We start from the raw sequence: 22,331 nt of genomic DNA, 5'->3' as shown, positions 1-22,331 counted from the left end.
TACAGGTGCACCCCCATGTGTCCGCTCAGAGACGAGCGTCCGCAGTTGGTTGAAGTTCAGCGTGTCACAGACCCGCATGCTCTGACTGACAGCTGTGCCGTCCAGGGTTAAATGTCTCGTCCAACAAGTGACTGAGACAGCTGCCGTCAGACAAGTCCCCTCTCCAACACTGGAAGACCCTCTACTCACTAAACCATGGGAAGGGGAGTAGCCAGGCAGACACTCTTTGCTGTGGGGGATCAGAGTTGTGTTTGTGAAGGAGGGCAATCAATGAATCTTTAAGGTTGTGCTCATTTGTTTCATTGACGGAGTTCTCGAGTCTGGTCTCATGTACAGCTGACTTCTCCTGCAGTGACTGTAACTGCTAGTTGACTTGGCCATAGTATTTTATACTGACGAATTGTTTTATACCTTGTATTACTGTATGTATATATGCATATTTATTTCATTCTTATTTATTCAATGTATTAACTCTTCAATGTATCAACTCTTTATTGTACCCTCGGCACCATTGTAAATGAGGGTCTTATCCCTCAATGTGCTTTCCGAGGCTTAAATAAATAATCAATCAAAAAGTGTCAGATAAGGCTTATGTCTGCAGAGTTACTTATGAATCTGCCGTCACAGCATGTACATAGATGCGCTGTTAGGAGCATCTGTAGCGTCATCCTCTGATTGGTGCATCCTCTGTCTCCGTGCGGTGGAGGTAGACGAGGTAAACCAACAAGCCCCCGGAGACAGTATTCAAATTTTACCACCCTGACATTATTTCTAGAAGAACTTGCTGAAAGCCATGCCAAAAGGGCCGCCCGTTTGAAATGTGAGCCGCCATCGGTGCACTGCCGCCGCTCCTCACATTGCTGCAGAAAACTTGACGGCCCTGCCAAGAGCGCTCGCATGGCAGAGGAGAACTGCATGCGTGAAAGAGTGTCGCCTAAACACGCGTGTCAGTCATCATCGGGTATTTCAACCCCGTGCTAATTCATGGAAGTCTCGTGGTGCTAATGTTGTAATCAATCCTAACCCGCGAGTCCGCTCGGCCACAATCTGGTTAGAGACAGGCAACGGGCCAGGGTTTCTGAATGGCTCCGGCTCAGCGTTAACCCTCATATCTGACTCTGATACTCTCTCATACCTGTATCTGTGTGCTCGGTGTGAGGCTCGGCCCAAACGTGTGTCTGTTGAGCTAAGCTGAGATAGGGAATTTTCCAAAATGTCAAATTATTTGTTCAGCCTTATATTTGTTTGTACTGTATTGCATTGTCCACTATAATTACCTTTGTTATTACCTATGTGTTTGTCGTTTGTCTGTCTGTGAGTTTGCTGGACGATGCAAAAACTACTGGACAAATTAGCGCAAAACTTTGTGGATGGATGCGGTATTGGTCAGGAAAGAATCCATTACATTTAGCTGCAGAACCAGATTAGGTGGGGGGGGCTCCAGAATCATTATCTTCTCATTTGTTTGCCTCCTTTGCATAATGTGTGCAGACTGCAGGAAAACCACACAGCACCTGGAGGCCCTTCTGTTTGGATAAGTTAGAGCTAAAGCTTCACACATTCATGTAATTTTTTTTAGCTTTATTTTATACTCAAATACCGAAATAGCAATATCAAAAGATTGTGATATCCATTACACATCTCTCCATGGCTTTTTATGGCTTTTGATTCACACTCACCTCCTTCAGCACTTATCTCTTTCTCGTGGAGTAACTGTGTAAAACAGATAAAGTGAAAGTGAGTGTTGGGAAGGAACTGACCCTCTGTCGGCCTTTTCTCTTCCCCATCAGCGGTCGGTGTCTTGCTGTGTGATGGCTCAACAATGGGGGGGTTGTCGTCTGAGTGCATCCACATTCAGTTCTTACTATAACAGAACCAAACTGATCTAAGGAGGGGAAATAAAATTAACTTCTGATTCAGAGCAGAAAATATGTTATTTCTTACCAGGAAGTCATTATTCCATATGGGAGATATAACCAGTATCAGCCGGTAGAGGTGTCACGAGAAAGAAGGTCCCTTTGTTTAAACACATTGTTACACTTTACATTGCAAGACACAAAAATTAAGTTTTATATTCTCATTCCATATATTGGGCTTATTGTATTTACGATTATAAACCCACCAGAATTCAATTCATCTGTGAGGCCACGGCTGCATCATCCTTCATAGTTATTGTTTTACTTTCCGTTTTCATTTCACTCTCATTTTCATTTTGATCAGATTATATAGACTCAATATATTTGGAGCAAACCTGGGAACTTGTGTGTCTGCTGAGTGTCCAGAGCAGCTGGGCAGTTGTTTACTTCCTGCTCAGCCGGTGATCATTAATCAAATTCTAAAGACGATAATGTTCATGTGAATCTTGATTGATGTTTGATTGGCTGATTTCACTGTTATAATGAGATATGAAGCCATAACGCCTGAGGAGCTGCTTCTCCACAGCGATACTGTTGTACTGTAAATGTTTGTGGTCTAATGAATGTGCAGCTGCCTATTATGTGCATGTGTGTGGGTGTGTCTGTGTGTGTGTGTGTGTGTGTCTGTCTGTGTGTGTGTGTATGTGTGTGTGTGTCTGTGTGTGTGTGTGTGTGTGTGTGTGTATGTGTCAGAGGGGAGACCCTTACAACTAAAAAAATGTTGATCATCATCATCATCTTCACCCTCTCTCTCTCCCCCCCTTCTCTCTCTCTCTCTCTCTCTCTCTCTCTCTCTCTCTCTCTTTCTCCTCCTCGCTCTGTTTTGTCAGATTTATTCACGTGCAGCGCGCTCCCGCTTTGCTCAGACATTCTGTCGCCAGCGGCGTGACGTCACCTGCGCCGGGAGCCTCCTCCGCTCTGAACGGTTTCCCTCCGCCGCTCCTCGACATAATCTAGTCCCCCTGCACCGCGGCGACCCTGAACTTGACAGACGAACTTAAACACTGAAAACTCTTATTGTTAAATATGTATGAGTACTTCGGTTCAATAACTATATTATTTGTCACCATTTTTCATTGACTATGTTAAGTAATTAGAGTATGGCTGAGGTAATGAACACTACTACTACTTATACTACTACTACTTCTACTACTATTACTACTACTACTACTACTACTTATACTACTACTAATAATAATAATGCATGCAAAACAATCATGTTTTTGGTGCATGTAACTTAATGGTATTTGATGCCTCAACAGGCAATTATGTGGCAGCTACTTGATTTAGGAAAATAAAACAATTTTCTATCTCTTTTTCAAGAAATTATGGGGAAATAAATGCTTTTAAGTCCTCTGAAATGTGAGGATATGATGTTTTTCTCTGTCTTACATGATAGTAAAGTAAACATCTTTAGGTTTTGGACAGTTGAGTGAAAAATAACCCTGATGATTGTATAAATTCGTCCCAGTGGCTTGTGGATTGTGGATTGTGGGGTTAAAACAGGCATTTTTCATTTTTTGGTGCAAAATAATTCATTGGTTGATTGTTTGATTAAGAAAATAATGATGCTGATTACCTTTAAAGAAAATGATCATTAGTTGCAGCCATGGTTGGCTTTTTTTCTGGAGTATCTTTTATTTGTGAAATCAGTTTGACTTTGACTCGACGCTCTGTGATCTCTGTTTCTGTGACAGGGAATCCACCTCTTCATTCCTGCTCTGATCAGATATCACAAACTGTTCTGAACTCTTCCACCATGAGCTGATTCAACTTACTTCTAAGGAAACGACACTTCATGTCCTCTGCTGCCGCTGCACCGCCTCACTGCTATTTTCATGTGCTTTCATGCAATATTAATGAGATGATCTGAAGACCTGTTGGAAGTTACACTCTTGACATTGCAAAAATTAAACATCCACCAGATGAAAGAGCTGCATCAGTCCCCGTACTTATACCTTGTTCTTGCAAATGTTTGTTCTCGTGACATAACATAAATAATCGTGCTTATCGGGTTACAATCAAAGCAGAGGGGGAACTGAGAGGCGGCAGTTCAGGCCTTCACTTCAGATAAACCTCCATCAGTTTAATTTACTGCAGAGCTACTGGTTTGCAGGTTCGAAGAGGAAGAGATGATACATTTCGTGAGATCAGAGAGAGTAAGAATAAATCCATTTCTCTTCGGGTGCCGATTTGTAGTTTATAGATAGGACTGTTTTCTAGTAATTTATGCTCCGTCCCCATTAAAGGTGATTTTATTGTATTTGAAGATGTCCTTGGTCTGAGCGAGTTTAAAATCAGATTATAAAAACTCTGAGATATAGCACGTATCAACTGTTTGATGCATTACACGAAAGACTGACCCTTTATATAAATATTTAGGTTGTTTCTTTGCCACAGATCGGACAACAATAAGCAAATGATGTACAGTTTTGGTCACATACACCAGATCAAACTAGATTACTGAGCAATAATCATTTTGTATTCATTAAATTTCAATTTAATTTCCATATATGTACAAGTCTGTTACTGGACATATTTATTTATATTGCTCATATTTAAAAAAGATTGTAGATTTTACTTATTTGTAACCTTTAATGACTGTGTATTTCCTCAATAAATCAATTAAAGAATGATCTAATCTTATCTTATCATAATCTTTCCATCTTAATTTGGTCTAAAAGGTGATTTAGTTTTATTTGAATTCTAAAAGGTTTAAAAATTGGATTAGGAAAAACAACTGATATCTAATCTTATCTTATTGTGTCTTAACTTAACGAATCTTATCTAGTTTTACTAAAGGAGATTTTTGTTGAATTTGATAAGTGTCAGTTTAAAAACAGAATTTTGCCTCATCTTTTCTTATTAAACTATAATATCATATATTGCCTTGGTGTTGTGTGGGAGCCTCTGAGGTGAATCTCTCTCTCTCTCTCTCTCTCTCTCTCTCTCTCTCTCTCTATCTCTGTCTCTAACGAGCCCATTTTCACCTCCACTTCACTGACCAAGTTTGCAGCAACAAATTAAGACAAAAGAAAAACACTCTTTCCAAACTAACGAGATGAAAATAGAGATCTGGCATCGTTCCCTCTCTTATATAAACCACTCGCACACACAGGCTGGGTGAGGAAGATGCCGCATGTGTGAAAAGTAGGTCTTGTTATTGTCGGGGGAGGGCTGGCTGCATCCCCGCGGAATGATACTGGCGCTCGGGCGTAGGGTGAGGCGGCTCCGCGACTCACTGACGCCAGGGAGCGAGAGACAGAGAGAGAGAGAGAAAGAGAGAGAGACGGAGGGAGAGCATAGAGGAGGACGGGTCCAGAGAGAGAGAGAAGGAGGGAGGGAGAGAGCTGCAGTGAAAGAAAGAAAAGAAAGAAAGAAAAGAAAGAAAGAAGAAAGAAAGAAAGAAAGAAAAGGTACGTTAAACTTCTGTCTTTTTAAATGTGCTATATCTAAAGTTTCGCCGTGTGTGATTCCGCCGGGGGATACGCGTTTTGTACAGAAAAGTAGACCCCCCCCCCCAAAAAAAAAAAACCTTGATCAACCTCCATAGCTTCAAACTTTTTCCTTTCTCTCCTTCTTTCTTCTTTCTTTGTGTCAAACTGTGGCTGGAACGTGTCAAACACATTTCTCTACAAGATGTGAACCAACTTGCAGGAACCACAGAGCTTTAAATGCAGAGCTGCCTTTACAATAACGCATGCTAGGTCACTGTAAATGTAGAATAAACTGCATCAACTCTGCTGGAATCAGCCCAAACCTCATTCAGATACAAGCTATGTTGAGTGTGTTGCAGGAAATACACATTATTCTGCTACAGTGTGAAGCTACAGGGTTGTACAGTGATTTAATTTGTGTTTATTGATTATTCAATGCTGATCAGTTGTGAAAATAGCACATCACAACCTCCTATGGCTTAACATGATGTCTTTGTGTGTCTAAAATCAAAGAATATAGAATTGACAATGATAAAAACCAGCAAATCCTCTTGTTTCAGAAGCAAGAAACTGTGTGTTTGATGCATTCTTGCTTGAAAATGACTTAAATGCTTAAAGAAGTCATCAAATCTGTCAGTGATTAATCAATTAATCGACTTATCCCTTCATTTCTTCACTATATAAGATAGTAATAGTGGTAAACACATGGTTTTAGGTTTAAGCTTCAGGATATGGATGGATGGGTGGGCTGTTTGTAACATACACTTTTAAATGATTTATTATTTCATACCATTAAATGAACTTAGTGAATAACGAGGAGTGTGTGTAGTATAATACCCCATTAGCCCCCCCCACATGCCATGCTTTCACATCTCCTTGTCGTCCTCACTCCTTCTTCTTCTGGCGGCTGCAGACTGGCAGCGCTTCAGACGACATGTGTCCCATGTGTGTTTTTAGTTATGTCAATGTGTTTATGAATGTGTGTGTCTGCCTGTGTGTAAGTGTTTATGTGTGAGAGGCTAGAAAGAGGCAGGGTAAGAGAGAGAAGGAGACAGTGAGAGAGAAAGAGAGAGAGAGAGACAAACAGCAGCTAAGGCTCGATCTCCTGACGTTATTGAAGATGACATATCAGATTACCCAAAGGACAGGAATTTGTCCTTGTCCGTGATTTACTTCCAATTGTTTTATCGTCCTGCAGTTTCTCAAGGTATGCAGCTTTAAACCTGGTTTGGAAAAAAGAGACAAATTGTGTTTTTATAGGATTGAAATCAGGGTTAAGGCTTTTAAATTAATGGAAAATGCAGATATATGACAAGCTTTATGAGCTTTGTTTCCTTTTTTTGAAACACACAAAACATAGCACAACAATTGTATTTGTTTCATCTATCTATCTATCTATCTATCTATCTATCTATCTATCTATCTATCTATCTATCTATCTATCTATCTATCTATCTATCTATCTATCTATCTATCTATCTATCTATCTATCTATCTATCTATCTATCTATCTATCTATCTATCTATCTATCTATCTCTCTTTCACTCATCAGGCAACAAAAAAACCACTCGACTACAAGGTGTAAATATAGGTTAGCAGCATTCCTATGTCCTTAGAGTCAGTCACAACAGTAGTGAACAATGTCCTCCTGTGTGTCTGTGCCGTCACGACAACACAGCCGGCCATGTGTCGGGGTGAGGTGTCCACCCTAACACAACACTAACCCAACACTGAGTGCCGAGCATGGTTGAGATAGCTGCTTGAGACCCCATGTGTTGGCTAGTTATGTCTACAGTCATGTGTGGACTAGTGTGACTGGTGCACGGAGAATCTGATCCCAGTTCAGCCCCCCCTCACCCCACCCCTCTCCAAGTCTTTACCATACTGACCACTGAGTTTTCACCCACTTATGTTTTTAATGTCATTTTTACCAGGCCAGAGCTGTGTATGTGTTTGTGAAGATGAGAGACCGTAGTGAGTTTAAGGTCAGTGTTGTGTGTAGTCACTAATAGTAGCAACGCCTCATGTCTAACTGTGGTTATTTCAAACTTTGCACAGACAAAAGGCAAAGGTCAACTTTATGTGACATTGTAATCCTCACGTTTCTGACCATTCGTCAACACTGGAAGAAAGGGCAAAATAGTGATAAGTTCTATTTTGCCATGAAGACACTTAATACCATTGGTTGGCAGAGACATGATACTGCAAGTTGGTCATTTAGTTCAACTGTAAAATGTCTCGCTCCTTACATGGTTTACTCACAATTCTTTAATTACTAAATTTAAAGAATCCCACAGATAAAATGGGCTGAAGTTGTATGACGGAGGATCCAAAATGGTCAAATTCTATAAGTGGACATCAAATGTCTTTGAGACTTTTGTTGAAAAAGATTAGAATCAGAATCAGAAAGGATTTATTGCCAAGTAGGTTTACACCTACCTGGAATTTTCTTTGGTAAAAAGGTGCATACATTGAACATAACGCATACAAACACATTAAGTACTTCACATAAGAAAGAAATAACTGTATATAAAACAAAACAAAAATTTGTACAAAATATAAAAAGTTAAATAAAAAGTAAAATGCAAAACAGATATATACAAGATATAAACAAAGATGGATACTGTCTGAACAATTTCATACATAAAATGTCTGAATGAAGAGGAACCAGCTAATCACAGTATTCCGCCGCTCACAGTACAGTACAGTATTACAGTACTTGATACATTACTGACAGTTTTGACCTTTAGATCAAAACATTTTGTCAAATTAGTCAAACTAAGGGGCTGCAAACATATTTCAGACCTTTTAACTCTTACTTCTGCCTCGTTAGTCAGGTTTTTTGTAACGGGTACAGTTTCCTGTACAGTAGCGGCTTGTGTCTGGACTCTTCAATAAGGCCTTGTCATGATTTGTATTTGTGAAAAAGCACACATTGCATCCTTGTAGTGTCACTATTCACTCGGTAATGACCCTTGAAGGCACTTACTCCAGAAGTGCTCAGTGAAGAGAGCAGATATATGAGTCTCTCTCCAAAACACTCTCCCTGTCTTAGATCTCGGGCTTTGCCGTCACTCTCTTCCCCCCTTTCTCTCTCTCTCTCTCTGCACCATGCCCCCTTTCGCTCCCTCTCTTTCTCTCTCTTTATCTATCACTCTCCCTCTCTTCCTGCACTCCTCTGTTTATAGCCGGTGACTCCATTGAGCGGAGGCTAATGGAGGCCCGATCCAGGACCCTGCTGATAAATAATGTAGCTTCTTTATAATGCCCCGTCCCCAGGGAGGGTCCAGAGAGCATCATTACTGCCTCCTCATCCTACACAGCCCAGACCTAAATTGATTAACAGACACTGGAGCGGTGCAAAATGATCCATGGGGCTAGTGTAGTGGCTAACAGCTCGCACCAGGTGGGCCGAAGCCTCCGCCTGGCAGTGTCGCATAATCCCACTCTGTGCTACCATTAGCCCCAGTCTCTGCCTGATGGGCGAGCTGATGGCCATTACAAGCTACCACTAACGCAATAGAGACTGGGCTGTAGGGAATGTCAGAGGGTTTTATGGAGCTCTTGTGTAAATGATGGTGTGTGCAGGCATCTGTGGAACTGACCGGGTAAGACACAGGTGATTAGACACAATAACTGATGATTACATACAGATATTCAATAGGATTTGTTTTGAGATATATATCATTATATCTTATTACTCTTTTGGTGGAGTCATGTTTTTCTTGCAAAATTCCCCAAACATTTTCATTTCCAGCTCCTCAGTAGTGTTGTTGATGATTTTCTTTGCGTCATATGACTCTTTGCTCTTTGTTACATTGTTAAGTAAAGTGCTATATAAATAAAGTTTATTATTATAAAATAAGACGTTTGGAAAGAGCAACAAAGCAAACAGTTTCTCACCTTGGGCTCTGGGAAGTTGTAAGAGGAATTTTCATGGTTACAAATTTATCCCAAAGAATTATTTCTAAATTTATTTACTTAAGTTTTTTAGCGGAGTCTAAGTCACTAACCAAATCTTTCATTTTGGAGGGATTCACATCTGCAAATCAAAGCTTTATTATGGGATTGAGGACGACGATGTCAAAATCAAGTGCCAGAAAATACCTTCAGTCATAAATAATAGCACAAAAAAATATGGCAACAGGAATGGATCAGCACAGGTGCAGTTGAAAGTCAGTTCACAGAAATAACTTTCAATTCCGTGAATTTTCCTTGGTGGATGTGGTGCAGGCATGATTTTTTTTTTTTTTTATATATTTAGAGAAATGAGCTAACATTGACTCAATATACCACAGAAAATCAGAAGTGAGATAAATGTGCAAGTGTAATAGTGTGAGTCAGAATGTTTAATGAGGAGCTTTTGTTTGATTGAATCTATTCAGCTTTACTTTTGACCGACAAGCATCAAATCAACGTCCATGGGAATCGTTTAGAAAGCTGGTGCCCACAACCATGTTCATGTCTGGCCAACATCCCATTCTATACACAGGTAAAGGAACAGGGAGGCACAATGGTACCTATATATTTTGACTACCTCAACTCTAAACTAGCATTGTCCAAAGACACATTACAAAGCCATATCAGACCCTTTAAATTAGCATGTGGTCAGGACACCAGTCAGATAGCACTGACTGTCAGTATCCAAGTAATATGGTCTCCAGCTGCAGCTGAACGACAGGAGAGTACTCTGAACCCAACTTTCTGGAATCTTACATCTGACACGGATTAAAGCGTCTTTGTGCGGCGAGGCCTGAACTTGTGCTGATAGTGCCGACTGTCAGTGAGAGGCCATCAAAGCTGCTCCGAGGCTGAGAGTGGATCAGAACGACTCCCTCAGTGTGTGGGTGGTGACCCTGGAACAAATGTGGTGTTTTATTGTGATGCTCGGCATTCAGCTCTGAAGTACATGTTTTGCTTTGTGTGAGGTTGTGTTGAGTCACTTTTGCATCAGTTTATAGCGACGCCACTGTGTGGAAATGTTTCTCACTGGGTGATAAAGTTCTGACGACACTGGTGTGACTGTTTACACTGGGCATTTTACATGGAAAGATGTGCAGGCCCAATATCTGCACTGTGTTTTTACTCACTAGATGTTTGACATTCGACTTGAATGTTGGCAGCCTAACTCTATTGGTGTGTTGTAGGCGTGTGTGTTGATTAAAAGTGTTACCTCCAGATGCTGCCACCTTCTTCAGACATAGTTTGCAGGTTGTCTTGTCAGTCAGTAATTGTATCACGTTCACTTTTATCATTGGGGTAAATTCTGAAATATTTCTGACAAGGAGCTTTTTGCCTTGACACCAAATCCTCCACCTTGTCGCTGATCCAATGTGACTCTGCTTTTCTACCGCAGAAAGCAGAACCCTTTAGTTTGGAAATTTGATCAATTGGGTTTTATTAAAAATATAAGCATCTGGTGGAGGCATCCGATCAGAGCATGTGGAGGAGGTGACACTGAAAGCTCTAGTTTATATTATTGACAAGCTATTAACAAGTTAAACAGACAAACCATGACATTTTTACCCAATATGAAGCCATCACATCATGCAACAAGCTAAAAGCTACCTTAGCCTTGGCTATGATGTCCTGAGAGATGGTGATGAAGATGACTCATACGTGTTGCCTTTATAACCAATCCTTAATAAAGGATGAGTTTAAATGAAGTTTCAGAAACACTTCAGATGTTCAGACACGTCAGTGACGGAACATTTCTGACCCACTCTCTTCCCCAATGAAATGAATCCTTTTCTGACTCACCCCACACCTGTTGAGAAACTGCAAGAGGAAGTGATGTCAGTGGAGATGACTGATATGAATAAGTTACATAGCCTGTTTCCTGTGTTTATATGTATTATGCTTGCACTTAATTTCAAGCACACAAACTAACACACACGCACACAGGCTGCTTTCAGACATGCACTGGACTGCCTGGAATCTCGGCAGCAGAGTTAATACGTCACTTCCTGTCTCTGTCTGCTGCACCCAGCTGCTCCACCTCTCTCCTGAATAACGCAGAGGATTTGATGCTGTTGTGAATGCCTCTGTGCAGTAAACCTCCCTCCATGTTGTGCATGTGTAAAAGGCAATCTACGGGTAAACTCTGCAGCCAATTCTCCAGATTCTACCCAGAGGTCATGTCTGAAAACGGCTATAGACCCACCCTGGTCCACTCATATGTCACCTGAGCTCATATAGTAGTTCAGTCACAGTGGATCATTCTCTCTTCTGATGAGCCAGTATGATTCGAGTGTCTAATCTAAGTATAGTTGTAACTTGCAGCTTTCCAGTCAGTGGGGTTGGGCGGTTGTAAGTGTCCACACACTCTTTGTACAGCACCTGTGCTCATCAAACTTCCCTGTTTGTCAGTATGATGCGCTCTACTGATACAGTCGCTGACAAAGATAGAAATCGCCGTTCATCCCGTAATCTGAAAGGTCCAAGAATAACCGCAGAGCAGTCTTAATGATGTATTTGTTCCTGCTCATTGGAAATCCAATATACTGCAGGCTTTACTGTCAGAGAGTGATGCATCCTCACCCGTGAGTCATTACGGATAAAAGGTGGTGGATCTCTGACAAGCTGTTTATTCGATTCCGGGACTACATCTGGACATTTATGTGCAGTCAAACCTCAAGCATAACTTTGTTTTGTCTCCCTAATTGAATTAAGAAAAAAAAAAACTTGAAAAGATGGTGGAACTGGAAGAGTTCCTGTTTAAAAGCTGGACTCTGTGCACCTCCTGGCTGCTGAATTGCTCCTGTGGGACCCAAGTGAATGGGCACATTTATCCTGAGCTCCATGTGCACTTCCGTTTTATCGTCCCACACTTTGCCAGATTCCTGCTCATTACCAGTGTTTGTTGGTTGGTGATGTTAATGCTTCAGAGAACATTTGCTCACTGATTGTCTCCTACCTCTGAAATCTGAAAGTCCTTTTCTTATCTCATGTAAGCTTTGACTTACAGTCGGCATATCCAGTCAAACTTAAAGGATTTAATTCTTAATCATTGTACAGCAAGTTTTATATCACAGCATTGAAGTGTATCTATTAAATAATTAGTTAATAATAAAAAATAATTTTGGGTCTCATATTTGATTGTAATTTTTAAGCAGAAATATCAAAGATTTGTATCTCAAATGCAATAATTTGCTGCTTTGATATCTTTGGATTGATGTTGTCTAAATAAGCATAATATACATTATATAAAAAAATCTGAAGAAGTTATTTTGGACTCTCTTTTCTGACTTCATTAATTGAGAAAGGAGACAGAAGATGAATTGATAATGAAAATAGCAGCGACAGCAATGTCGAATTTCTTCAGCTGCTGGTTGATTTGAGCTTCCATTTATTTATTTTTATCCTCCAGAGAGTGAATCAGGCGTTAAACCTGCAGGTCTCCTAAGTTATGTCGGCTGCAGGCTGGATGTGAAACCTCTTTGCTGTAAATGACCTATTGAGTGGTGGTAATGTGACAAGCCATACGGACAGGAAGCTATCCGCAGAATGTCTGGTCGGGACTGATGTTCACAGGAGGGCGTCTGTTGTGACTCCTCTGCCATTTTCCCAGAAGCCAATGAGTGACGTGGCCGTAACAGCTATAACCGACATCACCGCCTTATCAGAGGCTTTTCCGGTGAGACATCAGAGCCGCTGAGGTAAAAGGAGAAGGGGTCGCTGTTCGCCACAGCTGCAGGAACTTTGTGAGAGAACGGATGCAGCCAGTTGAGTTGGTCTGCAGAGTTTCGAAGGAGATTTTTGCTCATAGATGTTAACTTACCTCTCCTTTTTCTTTTTTTTTTACAGAAAGTGGCCGTGAAGAGGATCTGATCGACGCCTTGGAAGTTGAGGATTATCTGAAACTGCGACAAAAACAAAAGACTCAATTAAGTAATCTATCGTCCCTTGTCTTCTGAGACTGGACTGTCCCCCTTCACTGCTCACACTTCCTTTTGGACTGTAGGGAGGGAGGAGGAGGAGGGCGGCTTGTCCATCATGAACGTCACCTCGCTCTTCTCCTTCACTGGCCCAGCGGTCAAACAGCTGCTGGGTTGGAAGCAGGGAGACGAGGAAGAGAAATGGGCAGAAAAGGCGGTGGAAGCTCTGGTCAAGAAACTGAAGAAGAAGAAGGGAGCCATGGAGGAGCTGGAGAGGGCCCTCAGCAGCCCGGGTCAGCCCAGCAACTGTGTGACAATCCCCCGCTCCCTGGACGGACGGCTGCAGGTGTCCCACAGGAAAGGTCTGCCGCATGTCATCTACTGCCGGGTGTGGCGCTGGCCCGACCTGCAGTCCCACCACGAGCTGAAGGCCCTGGAGTGCTGCGAGTACCCGTTCGGATCCAAACAGAAAGACGTGTGCATCAACCCCTACCACTACAAACGAGTGGACAGTCCAGGTGAGTTCTACATTACTGAAAAAAGAAAGATTGAACCTGTGTCAGTGCAGATCATCCATGACAGAACTGATACATCTTAAATACAGATTCTATGACAACGTTAGTGTGATAATAGTTTATGCATGACCTCATGTTACCCTTCATGAAAATAACTACACATTAAGATATTCTCATTTTAAATGAGGTAAAAAAGAGAGTATTAAATCACAAACATGTACCAGATGATTGAGGTATTAGATTCAGTATCAGAAGAGTTGCAGGAGTTAAAGGATCATTTCATTGATGGCAACTCAAACTATTTCAAATTAAAAGAAATCCATATATTCTTAAAAATGAGGCAGCAAATGAAAGGCAACACACAGAAGTCCCTCATAAATTCGAATTAAACAAATAACCGAGAGAAATCAATTCTGAAAACACCCTCAAGGAGAGAATCAGAAAAAGATACTGACCCTTTCGGCTTTATATCATTGCACAGCCTTTAATGCAAAGATGTTGGATCAAACTATTTGGGAGAAAGTGAAGATGAGCTGACAGGATAGAAACTGCTGTGTGCAGCATGATGTGAAGTGTGTAAAGGAACATGTGTGTGTGTGTGTGTGTTCGTTCATCTGTGTGTGTGAAGCAGGAAACTGGGGCAGAATGAGGGCTTTGTTTTGAACCCCCCCCTTTTTTCACTTTTAGGCACACATGTACACACACACACAGGCACACACACACACACTCTCATACTTGCACCATGTTACTAGAACAAGGACACACGCACGCACACATATTCACACGCGGCTGCATGCACCGTTTCTCTCAGGATGGCTGGAACAGGAAGCCAGCCACCCACACACAATGGGAGGAAAAAGTCGTTGCCTGCCTCGCACACTTTTTGTTTTAGCAGCGGGTGGAAGACGGGAGGGCGGGGGGGGGGCTAAGGTGATTCAACCCAAGAGCACCTGTCTGTCCACACTCCCCCTCTTCCTCTTCCCTTTCTCTCTCAATACCACCCGCCGACGCACACACACACACCCACACACACCCACACACCACACACACACACACCCACCACACACACACACACACATCCTGTCAATCTCCCATCACCAGTCACCACAGCTGTCCGCCTGCTCCACATTTAACCTTTGCAATAAACTGCTTGGTCGGTGCACGGGTCCCTTGCAGCACACATGGTCTACCTGCCTGCAGCAGCACTGACAGCGAGCGCCCCCCCCGTCTAACATTTCTGCACCAGCTTTATTTATCTGCGCAGGTATTTATAGAAACAAGTGGAGCGTATCTCTGTGGTTTGTACTGCACCTGAATAGACCTCACATCAGCCAGGATTCTTAACCTAAAGTGATGAATTCCTCGCCTCACAATGTCTTTTCTGAGCAGGAACCGGAGAGTCTGGGCCAAATACTGCTGGCTCCAACTAACAGGCTGGAAGCTGACTTAAAAAAAAGAATGCAGGGACATCTGCGCTCAGAATGTTGAGTCATAAAAAGTGTCAGGCATTTGTTTATGACGTTGGATTGAAATAACTAAAATCGTAATGAATTTTTTATGTGAAGGTTTTGCATGTGTCTGATTGTGAAACATTTCTACACTGCTGAAACGATTAGTTTTTATTCAGTGGGTCGCTATAGCTGAAGAATTGTATATTAACTTCCTCGGATTGATAATCAATTTAGGCAAAGCTAAAGATGGTAATTCACAGAAATTTACAGCTTCAACATTTATTTGACGGTCCACTAACTTGGAATAGGGAGAGTGGACTACTTCCCTTCCAGCTTCTCACCCTGAATGTGTGTTCTTGCGCTGTGTAACTTTGGTGAGTGAACACGATCTCCTCCGAGAAGAATGGAACTGACTGATAGAAGCTTTAATTGTCAGAATCAGGCCCAGCAAGTTCAAGAATATTGCTGAACTGTAAATCAGTTGAAAAGACTTAAAAGTAATTTCAAACAGCGTTTATATCAAATATTAAGTGAGGAGATGTTTAAAATATGAAGACTTCTACAGCGGCAGCTCTTCTGGTTCAGAAAGCTGAGGATCATGGGTAATATCTACAGTAGAGATGTGTTTCAGTCAGGTGATCGGGACTTCACAGTCAGAGCAGCTCAACAGTTAGTGGACAACATGGCCTGCGGTGACCCCACATGCCCTGTGGTCAGAGAGACAGCTGGTTTACACAGCATGATGACTGACAGATTTAGATCCAGTATATAAACAGTATATCACCCACACTAATCAGTCTCCTACAGGTTTATTTAGGTACTAGAACAGCTTTAAAAGCCCTCTGTGTCACATGGGTGTTTTGTTTACTTATGAGTCGATACATTTTTAAAGGATTTCTAAATGTAACCCTCCTACACACTGGAAATCATATTTCATATATCTTTTTTAAACATTTTTTTTCCGTCTGCCCTTCCCCTCAGTGCTGCCGCCTGTGTTGGTCCCGAGGAACAGCGAGTTCAACGCCAAGCATACGATGCTGCCTCGCTTCCGCAATCCTCTCCAGCAGAACGAGCCGCACATGCCCCAGAATGCCACCTTCCCAGAGTCCTTTGTTCAGGCCAACACCATGACTTTCCCGCAATCGCCGGCAAACAGCTACCCCAACTCCCCGGGGAGCGGCAGCAGCAACACCTTCCCCCATTCACCATCCAGCTCCGACCCCGGCAGTCCGTTCCAGATGCCAGGTTAGATACAGCAGAAGATTATCCGCACATCTTCCTCGTCCTCTGTAGTGAAGCACAACAGAATCTAATTGTACTTTGTTCTGCCCTCTTCTCGATGCAGAGACTCCGCCTCCGGCCTACATGCCCCCAGAGGAGCAGATGACTCAGGACTGTCCCCAGCCTATGGACACCAACCTCTTGGCTCCACCCTTGCCCGTAGAGAGTAACAACCGGCCAGGTAACCATGGGTGTTACTATCTCTCTCTCTCGCTCTCTGACTCTCTCTCTCTCTCACTCTCACACACACATACCCATCCCTGCACTCACACATCGCAAACATAAAACTATCTGCACCTGCTTGCCTTGATCTGCAGGTGCAAATATTTCCGGGAAGTCTGGATGTTTTAATAAAGTTTTCTTCTGTGGTCAAACTCCAAATAAAAAACAGAGAGAAACCCTTCAGTGGGGTTATTAGGGTCACATTCTGTCAGATCAGACTTGAGCAGCGTGTGGAAAAGGATCTGTTTGGTTTACAGCGAGGCTTTGTCTGCGGGTGCGAACCCAGGGGAAGCTCAGAGAATCAGCCAGTGAAGCCCGGCCTCAGAGCGGTTTTATGAGACCCATAAAAAGCCAGAGCTTATGTCACCTCTGCTGGTGGTAATGACTCGAAACTCGTTAACGATTAAGAGTCACTAATTACCTCCAACTTCCTGATCTGAAATGTGGTGCAATAATTGCCGCAATCACGACTTTGTGGTTTTACCTTTATGGCATCGGGCAGACACATCTGAGCACTGCGTTCATGAATTTGTAATAGACCATGCCGTGCACATGTAATGGGATCCAGACTTTTGATTTGAGGGGAAATTCTGTTGTTTTATAGTTTTGGCCCTAATTTCTATTGGTAATAATGAGAAAATACTCCCTAGGTTTATTGCTGAGTCCTGAGAAAACGTGATGGGGGAAGACAAGAGTAGACAGGTTCTAGATAAATCCCCAGGTCAGACAAACAAAGGCAAATGGGAAAAGTAGAACTATGGAATGTAAACATCCGTCACACAGCAACATCTTGTATTCTGCTCTGTCGTACCATACTTAGTGTACGTGGCAGAGACAATCTTCCTTTCCAAAGAGGGACTTACTGTTTGTAAAGATTGCTGCCATTTTGTCCCGAAGACATAGTTTGGAGCCAGAATCTCCACAGTAGGGATCGGGGAAAGGAGTTGTCGTAGTGAGGTCTCACACTCAACCAATCACGAGTCAGTCCAAGCTGTCGATCAGGACGTTTCAATCCTTTTTCATAGCATTAAATAACTAATTAAAACCAAACTCACTGTGAAAAACATGGACTTGTTCATACATCTGTTTGATAAGAACTACATAAAAAGAAAAATGTATATGAAGTCTACTTTGACTTATTAGTTTGGTCTGTGTCCCATCCACGAACATGGAGGAGGCAACTAGCCACAAGGGGGCGATCAAGACGCTTTGGCTTCACTTCTTGGAAGCTGTCATGTGATCCATGTCATGTTTAATGACAGTCTTTGGTTTTACCTTGATTTAGTTCAGTGGTTCCCACTTTCAGTTTGTTCTGCATTCCAATGTCTGTGAATCTACAAAGTGATGCAGTGAAACTTTAATGTTGTTTTTTAAGCCTGGAAACTTGGTAAATAATATACACTGTTTTAATGTAAAGTGTGAAACAATTTATTTTAGACTGTGGCAATTATTTTTAGGACTTCTTGATTGGATCCTTCATGTTGGAACCCTCTGACTGAAATACTCAGGCTTTGTTGTTGACTTGTTTACAATGTGTCTGATCGTACCGGCTCATGTTTCTTGCGTTGTCAGGCCGGGTGGAAGCAGTGTCTCCCAGCACAATATGATAGAACATAAAAACAAAACATAAAAGAACAATGGACAAAAGGCAAATAAAAGTATAACAAACCTTAAAAATGCTTAATTGCGGAAGTTAATTTGAAAGCCGGATATTTGTCTGAACCTTTGTTTCCACACCTGACCTACAAAGTGTACTCTCTTTTTATCCTAATGCTCTGGAGGCCCAGAGTTTCAGCACATGGTGACAACAGTAGCGGGAAGAGCTGTTGAAATGTTTGCTCGAAGTGGGAGTACGGGGAGTTTTTAAGTTCTTTTCCACAAGCTGCATCCTGTACAGAGGAGTTCTATCGCAGTCCAGTGCTGGGAAGAGAATAGACAAAACACACCTGCTCGCCAGTGCCGAGCCACAGAGGAAGTTTGGGAGCAGTATGTGCTTAGATAAACATGATTTATTCCTCTTCTCTCTCAGAGAGGGTGAGGCCAGCTGGCACTGGCTCACCCTGAGATACCAGGCACAGAGAGCATGGCCAGGCCCGTCCTATCGACTGTCAGCCTGCTCAATAAAAGCTGGCATGCACACCACAGACAGTCTGCGTGCTTTAGGATGCATCTACATTGATTTTGGTCAGCGTAGATGTACACAAGTGTAGCCAGTGAGTCCTATCCGTTTATTCAAATTATTGTTACGGGCTACAGGGGACGATTTGGAAGAAATAACAATGCGTAAGATTTACAGCCGAGCCCCTGCTGGGATCAGACGATCCTGGCGGCTCGTCTGCACAGAGGAGTCTTAAAAGCACATTAAATGTGTCTTCTTGTGTCTCTGCATGTACAATGTACTCAGCTCATTCTCTTGACCTGTCAATGTGTTTCCTGCGCAGATGTGCAGCCCGTGGCCTACGAGGAACCCAAGCACTGGTGCTCCATTGTTTACTACGAGCTCAACAACCGTGTCGGGGAGGCGTTCCAGGCTTCCTCCACCAGCGTGCTCGTCGACGGCTTCACAGATCCCTCCAACAACTGCAACCGATTCTGCCTCGGCTTGCTGTCCAACGTCAACCGCAACTCCACCATCGAGAACACCCGGCGGCACATCGGCAAAGGTGCAGTACGCAAACCCCAGCAATGACCAGACCTTACCGATGAAACAAACATTTTAGTGTATTGATTTCTAGAATGACCACGATGGTGTTTAGGAGACTTTGACGTTGTCCTCTCCTGCTTCCCCTCAGGTGTCCATCTATATTACGTGGGTGGGGAGGTGTACGCAGAGTGTCTGAGCGACAGCAGTATCTTCGTCCAGAGTCGTAACTGTAATTTCCACCACGGCTTCCATCCCACGACTGTGTGCAAGATTCCCAGCGGCTGCAGCCTGAAGATTTTCAACAACCAGGAGTTTGCCGAGCTGCTGGCCCAGTCCGTCAACCACGGCTTCGAGGCCGTTTATGAGCTCACAAAGATGTGCACCATCCGCATGAGCTTCGTGAAGGTAAGCGGATCAGACAGGGAGAGAACGTAAATATTCAGTTTAATATATTGTGCTAATTATCAGTTGAGATTTATAGTTGTGCAGATTTTTACAGTCAAAAGTATTAACTTGTTGTCAGGTGTCCATTCTTTATTAAACAAAAAAAGAATCCTGGGATTTTTGTCGAGTTTATTTGACTTATTAAACACAAGCGAAGATTTTATTTAATACATTAACATAAAAGTAGTTTTATTATAAGTTACATTCATGGTGCAAACAATAAGATTTAACTTTTACTCTCCTGCTGTAAAATAAAATCAGCATCAACTGTGTTTTCTCCTCATTTAAAAAAAATAAAATAAATGTATAACACAGTTAAGTGTAGTGAGCAGTATATTATAAAAACTAAATATTCAATGACTTGAATGTTTGCACACATGCAACTTCTTAGTTTTTTTTTCAAGTGGAAGATTGTGTGTCACCAGCACAAGAGGAAATGCTGTTTTAAAAAATCTGATCTTTAATTTTTTTGTGAAAATTCCCACATTCACACTTGAAAGTCCAAATAATGTGAAATCTGAGATTATTTAAAACATGAGAATGTCTCCATGTGTTCCAGGGCTGGGGAGCAGAGTACCACCGGCAGGACGTGACCAGCACCCCCTGCTGGATTGAGATTCACCTGCACGGTCCCCTGCAGTGGTTGGACAAGGTTCTAACCCAGATGGGCTCCCCCCACAACGATATATCCTCCGTCTCCTAGGCTCCTCTGTCCTCGGCCCTGTGGCTGTCTGCACCCCAGCATTTTTGTCTCAGTAGCAAGAAAAGGGGCAAGCTGGTCCCAGACTGGTTTGTTTTTCAGTCAACAAGCGATGGAGGTTTAGACTAAAACACGGGCTGATCTGGGACCTGCCGAGTTGGACGGGTTGTTAAATGAGTTGGTTTGTTCTCTACTTGAAGGACGTCTGAATTGGGCACATTTACAGACTGGGAGAGTAAAGTGAGCGTGATGCAACTGGAAGATACTTGATCTTTGTGACCAACTGTAATAATTAGACCATCACACTCATCATGGCGCAGGTATCGTCCCCGATTCTTGCTTCCACACGTCTCTTTTTAATTGTTCCATTATTCTGAATCATAACTAGTTTGCATCTAAATATTCCCCTCGGAAAAAAACTAAAAACAGATACATGTGTGTAGTTTAAATATATATGGGACATTCCAGGTCACCGAAATTTGCAGTGGGCTGTTATTTCCTGTCTGACTGCAACGAGGTTGACGGGAAATGTACTTACAACATGTACACAGTTTGCTTGGAGGAGATGCAGTATGACAAACAAATTTAAATCATCTCCAGACACAAGAATACTGTTTCCTCAAAGTCTTCTCACATAAAATAAATTAAATCCCGTATCACAAACCATGTAAAATAGTAGGAGGGCAAATTTAAAGGGAGATTGAGAGTTCAGGGCGGGGTTTAGTGTGGGGGGGGCGTGGCACTCAAAGGGCATTTCAGACCTAAATGGCTCACTTTTAAATGTTGCTCATCTTGTGTTATACTCGTGTTTCAAATGAATTCTAAGGAAAAAAAAGAATAGTGTTTAGATATATTCACTATTAGAATATGTGCCGTGCAGTCTGGTTTTGCAAAGCATAGTTTGGTTAGTGTAGTGTTACACATGTAAGGCTGGTAGCTGAACATCACACGAGGCAGAGGTTAGTTTGTCCTTTGCTGTTCGCTCTGCAGCAAATTCACGATGTGTCAAAAATGGAGTCACATTGAGGACATAAATATTTCAGTGGCCGTGCTTCATTCTCTTATTACATTGACTGAGCAGAACTTGTTTAATGACTGTTATGGGAAAATGTTGAGCATTCAAATTTTAATTGTTGGCCGAGAGGAGGGTTATCGGTTACTGATGTCCCAATATCATTTTTTTTTTTTTTTATAAATGGCAGATTTTTGCCATTCAATTCTTTTGTGCTTTCCGCAAAATCCTCTTTGCTATTCAACTGTTATACTCTTAACATTCTTTTTGTATTTTTGAACATGTCTCCTGTTATTTTTGTGTGTGCACTTTTTTGTTTTGATTTGTTTTGTTTTTCCTCTTTATGTGTTTGCTCAGTAAAGCTCCCAGAAAAGCAGTTTTATTCCATGAATATCAAGTCTCTACTGGAAGAATCAATAAATTTGTTTCTTTATTTGCAACACGCGTGTCTCTTGTATGAAAACTGTGTCGGGGCATTTCTTTCTGTCACTTATATCACAGGCTACACATGCTTAGGAAATGCACCATAGTATAGTCAGGGAAACATAAACCACTGTGTGTGTGTGTGTGTGTGTGTGTGTGAAGGAGAAGACCTTACATTAGGGAGGCACAACAATTACAAGTGCCTCTGAAAACCAACTGTACTCTTGTAAAGCATGATTGCATTTCCAGTAGATTTCACGGAAACACATTCTGACAGGACTGGTACATTTAGAACAATCCTCCAGGAAGCTTCTCTAGAAATCACTGACTGAAAGTGTGATGTGTGTGTGTGTGTCTCTCTCTGTGTCTGTGTGTGTGTGTGTGTGTGTGTGTGTGTGTGTGTGTGTG

The 22,331-nt window shown here is 42.2% G+C and overlaps 1 protein-coding gene across 1 annotated transcript; it reads left to right on the top strand.

The window, feature by feature from the left end:
* Positions 1–5,259: 5,259 nt before the first annotated feature.
* Positions 5,260–21,194, top strand: smad1 (SMAD family member 1). The gene is made up of 7 exons (XM_061088597.1): positions 5,260–5,332; positions 13,161–13,749; positions 16,179–16,442; positions 16,543–16,659; positions 19,142–19,363; positions 19,493–19,749; positions 20,348–21,194. The coding sequence occupies exons 2-7, from the start codon at positions 13,350–13,352 to the stop codon at positions 20,489–20,491; spliced, it is 1,404 nt and encodes a 467-aa protein (XP_060944580.1). The 5' UTR covers positions 5,260–5,332; positions 13,161–13,349; the 3' UTR covers positions 20,492–21,194.
* The last annotated feature ends 1,137 nt before the right edge of the window (positions 21,195–22,331 follow it).

The sequence above is a fragment of the Limanda limanda genome, chromosome 2 (assembly GCF_963576545.1).
Source record: "Limanda limanda chromosome 2, fLimLim1.1, whole genome shotgun sequence".
NCBI classification, from domain to species: domain Eukaryota; kingdom Metazoa; phylum Chordata; class Actinopteri; order Pleuronectiformes; family Pleuronectidae; genus Limanda; species Limanda limanda.
This window is presented reverse-complemented; position numbering and strand designations above follow the sequence as displayed.

Bases quoted from the DNA above. Each gene is read 5' to 3' on its own strand.
- smad1 (XM_061088597.1), top strand. From the start codon at position 13,350: ATGAACGTCACCTCGCTCTTCTCCTTCACTGGCCCAGCGGTCAAACAG. The intron at 13,750-16,178 runs GTGAGTTCTACA...CCTTCCCCTCAG, and splicing joins CAAACGAGTGGACAGTCCAG to TGCTGCCGCCTGTGTTGGTC. The intron at 16,443-16,542 runs GTTAGATACAGC...TTCTCGATGCAG, and splicing joins CAGTCCGTTCCAGATGCCAG to AGACTCCGCCTCCGGCCTAC.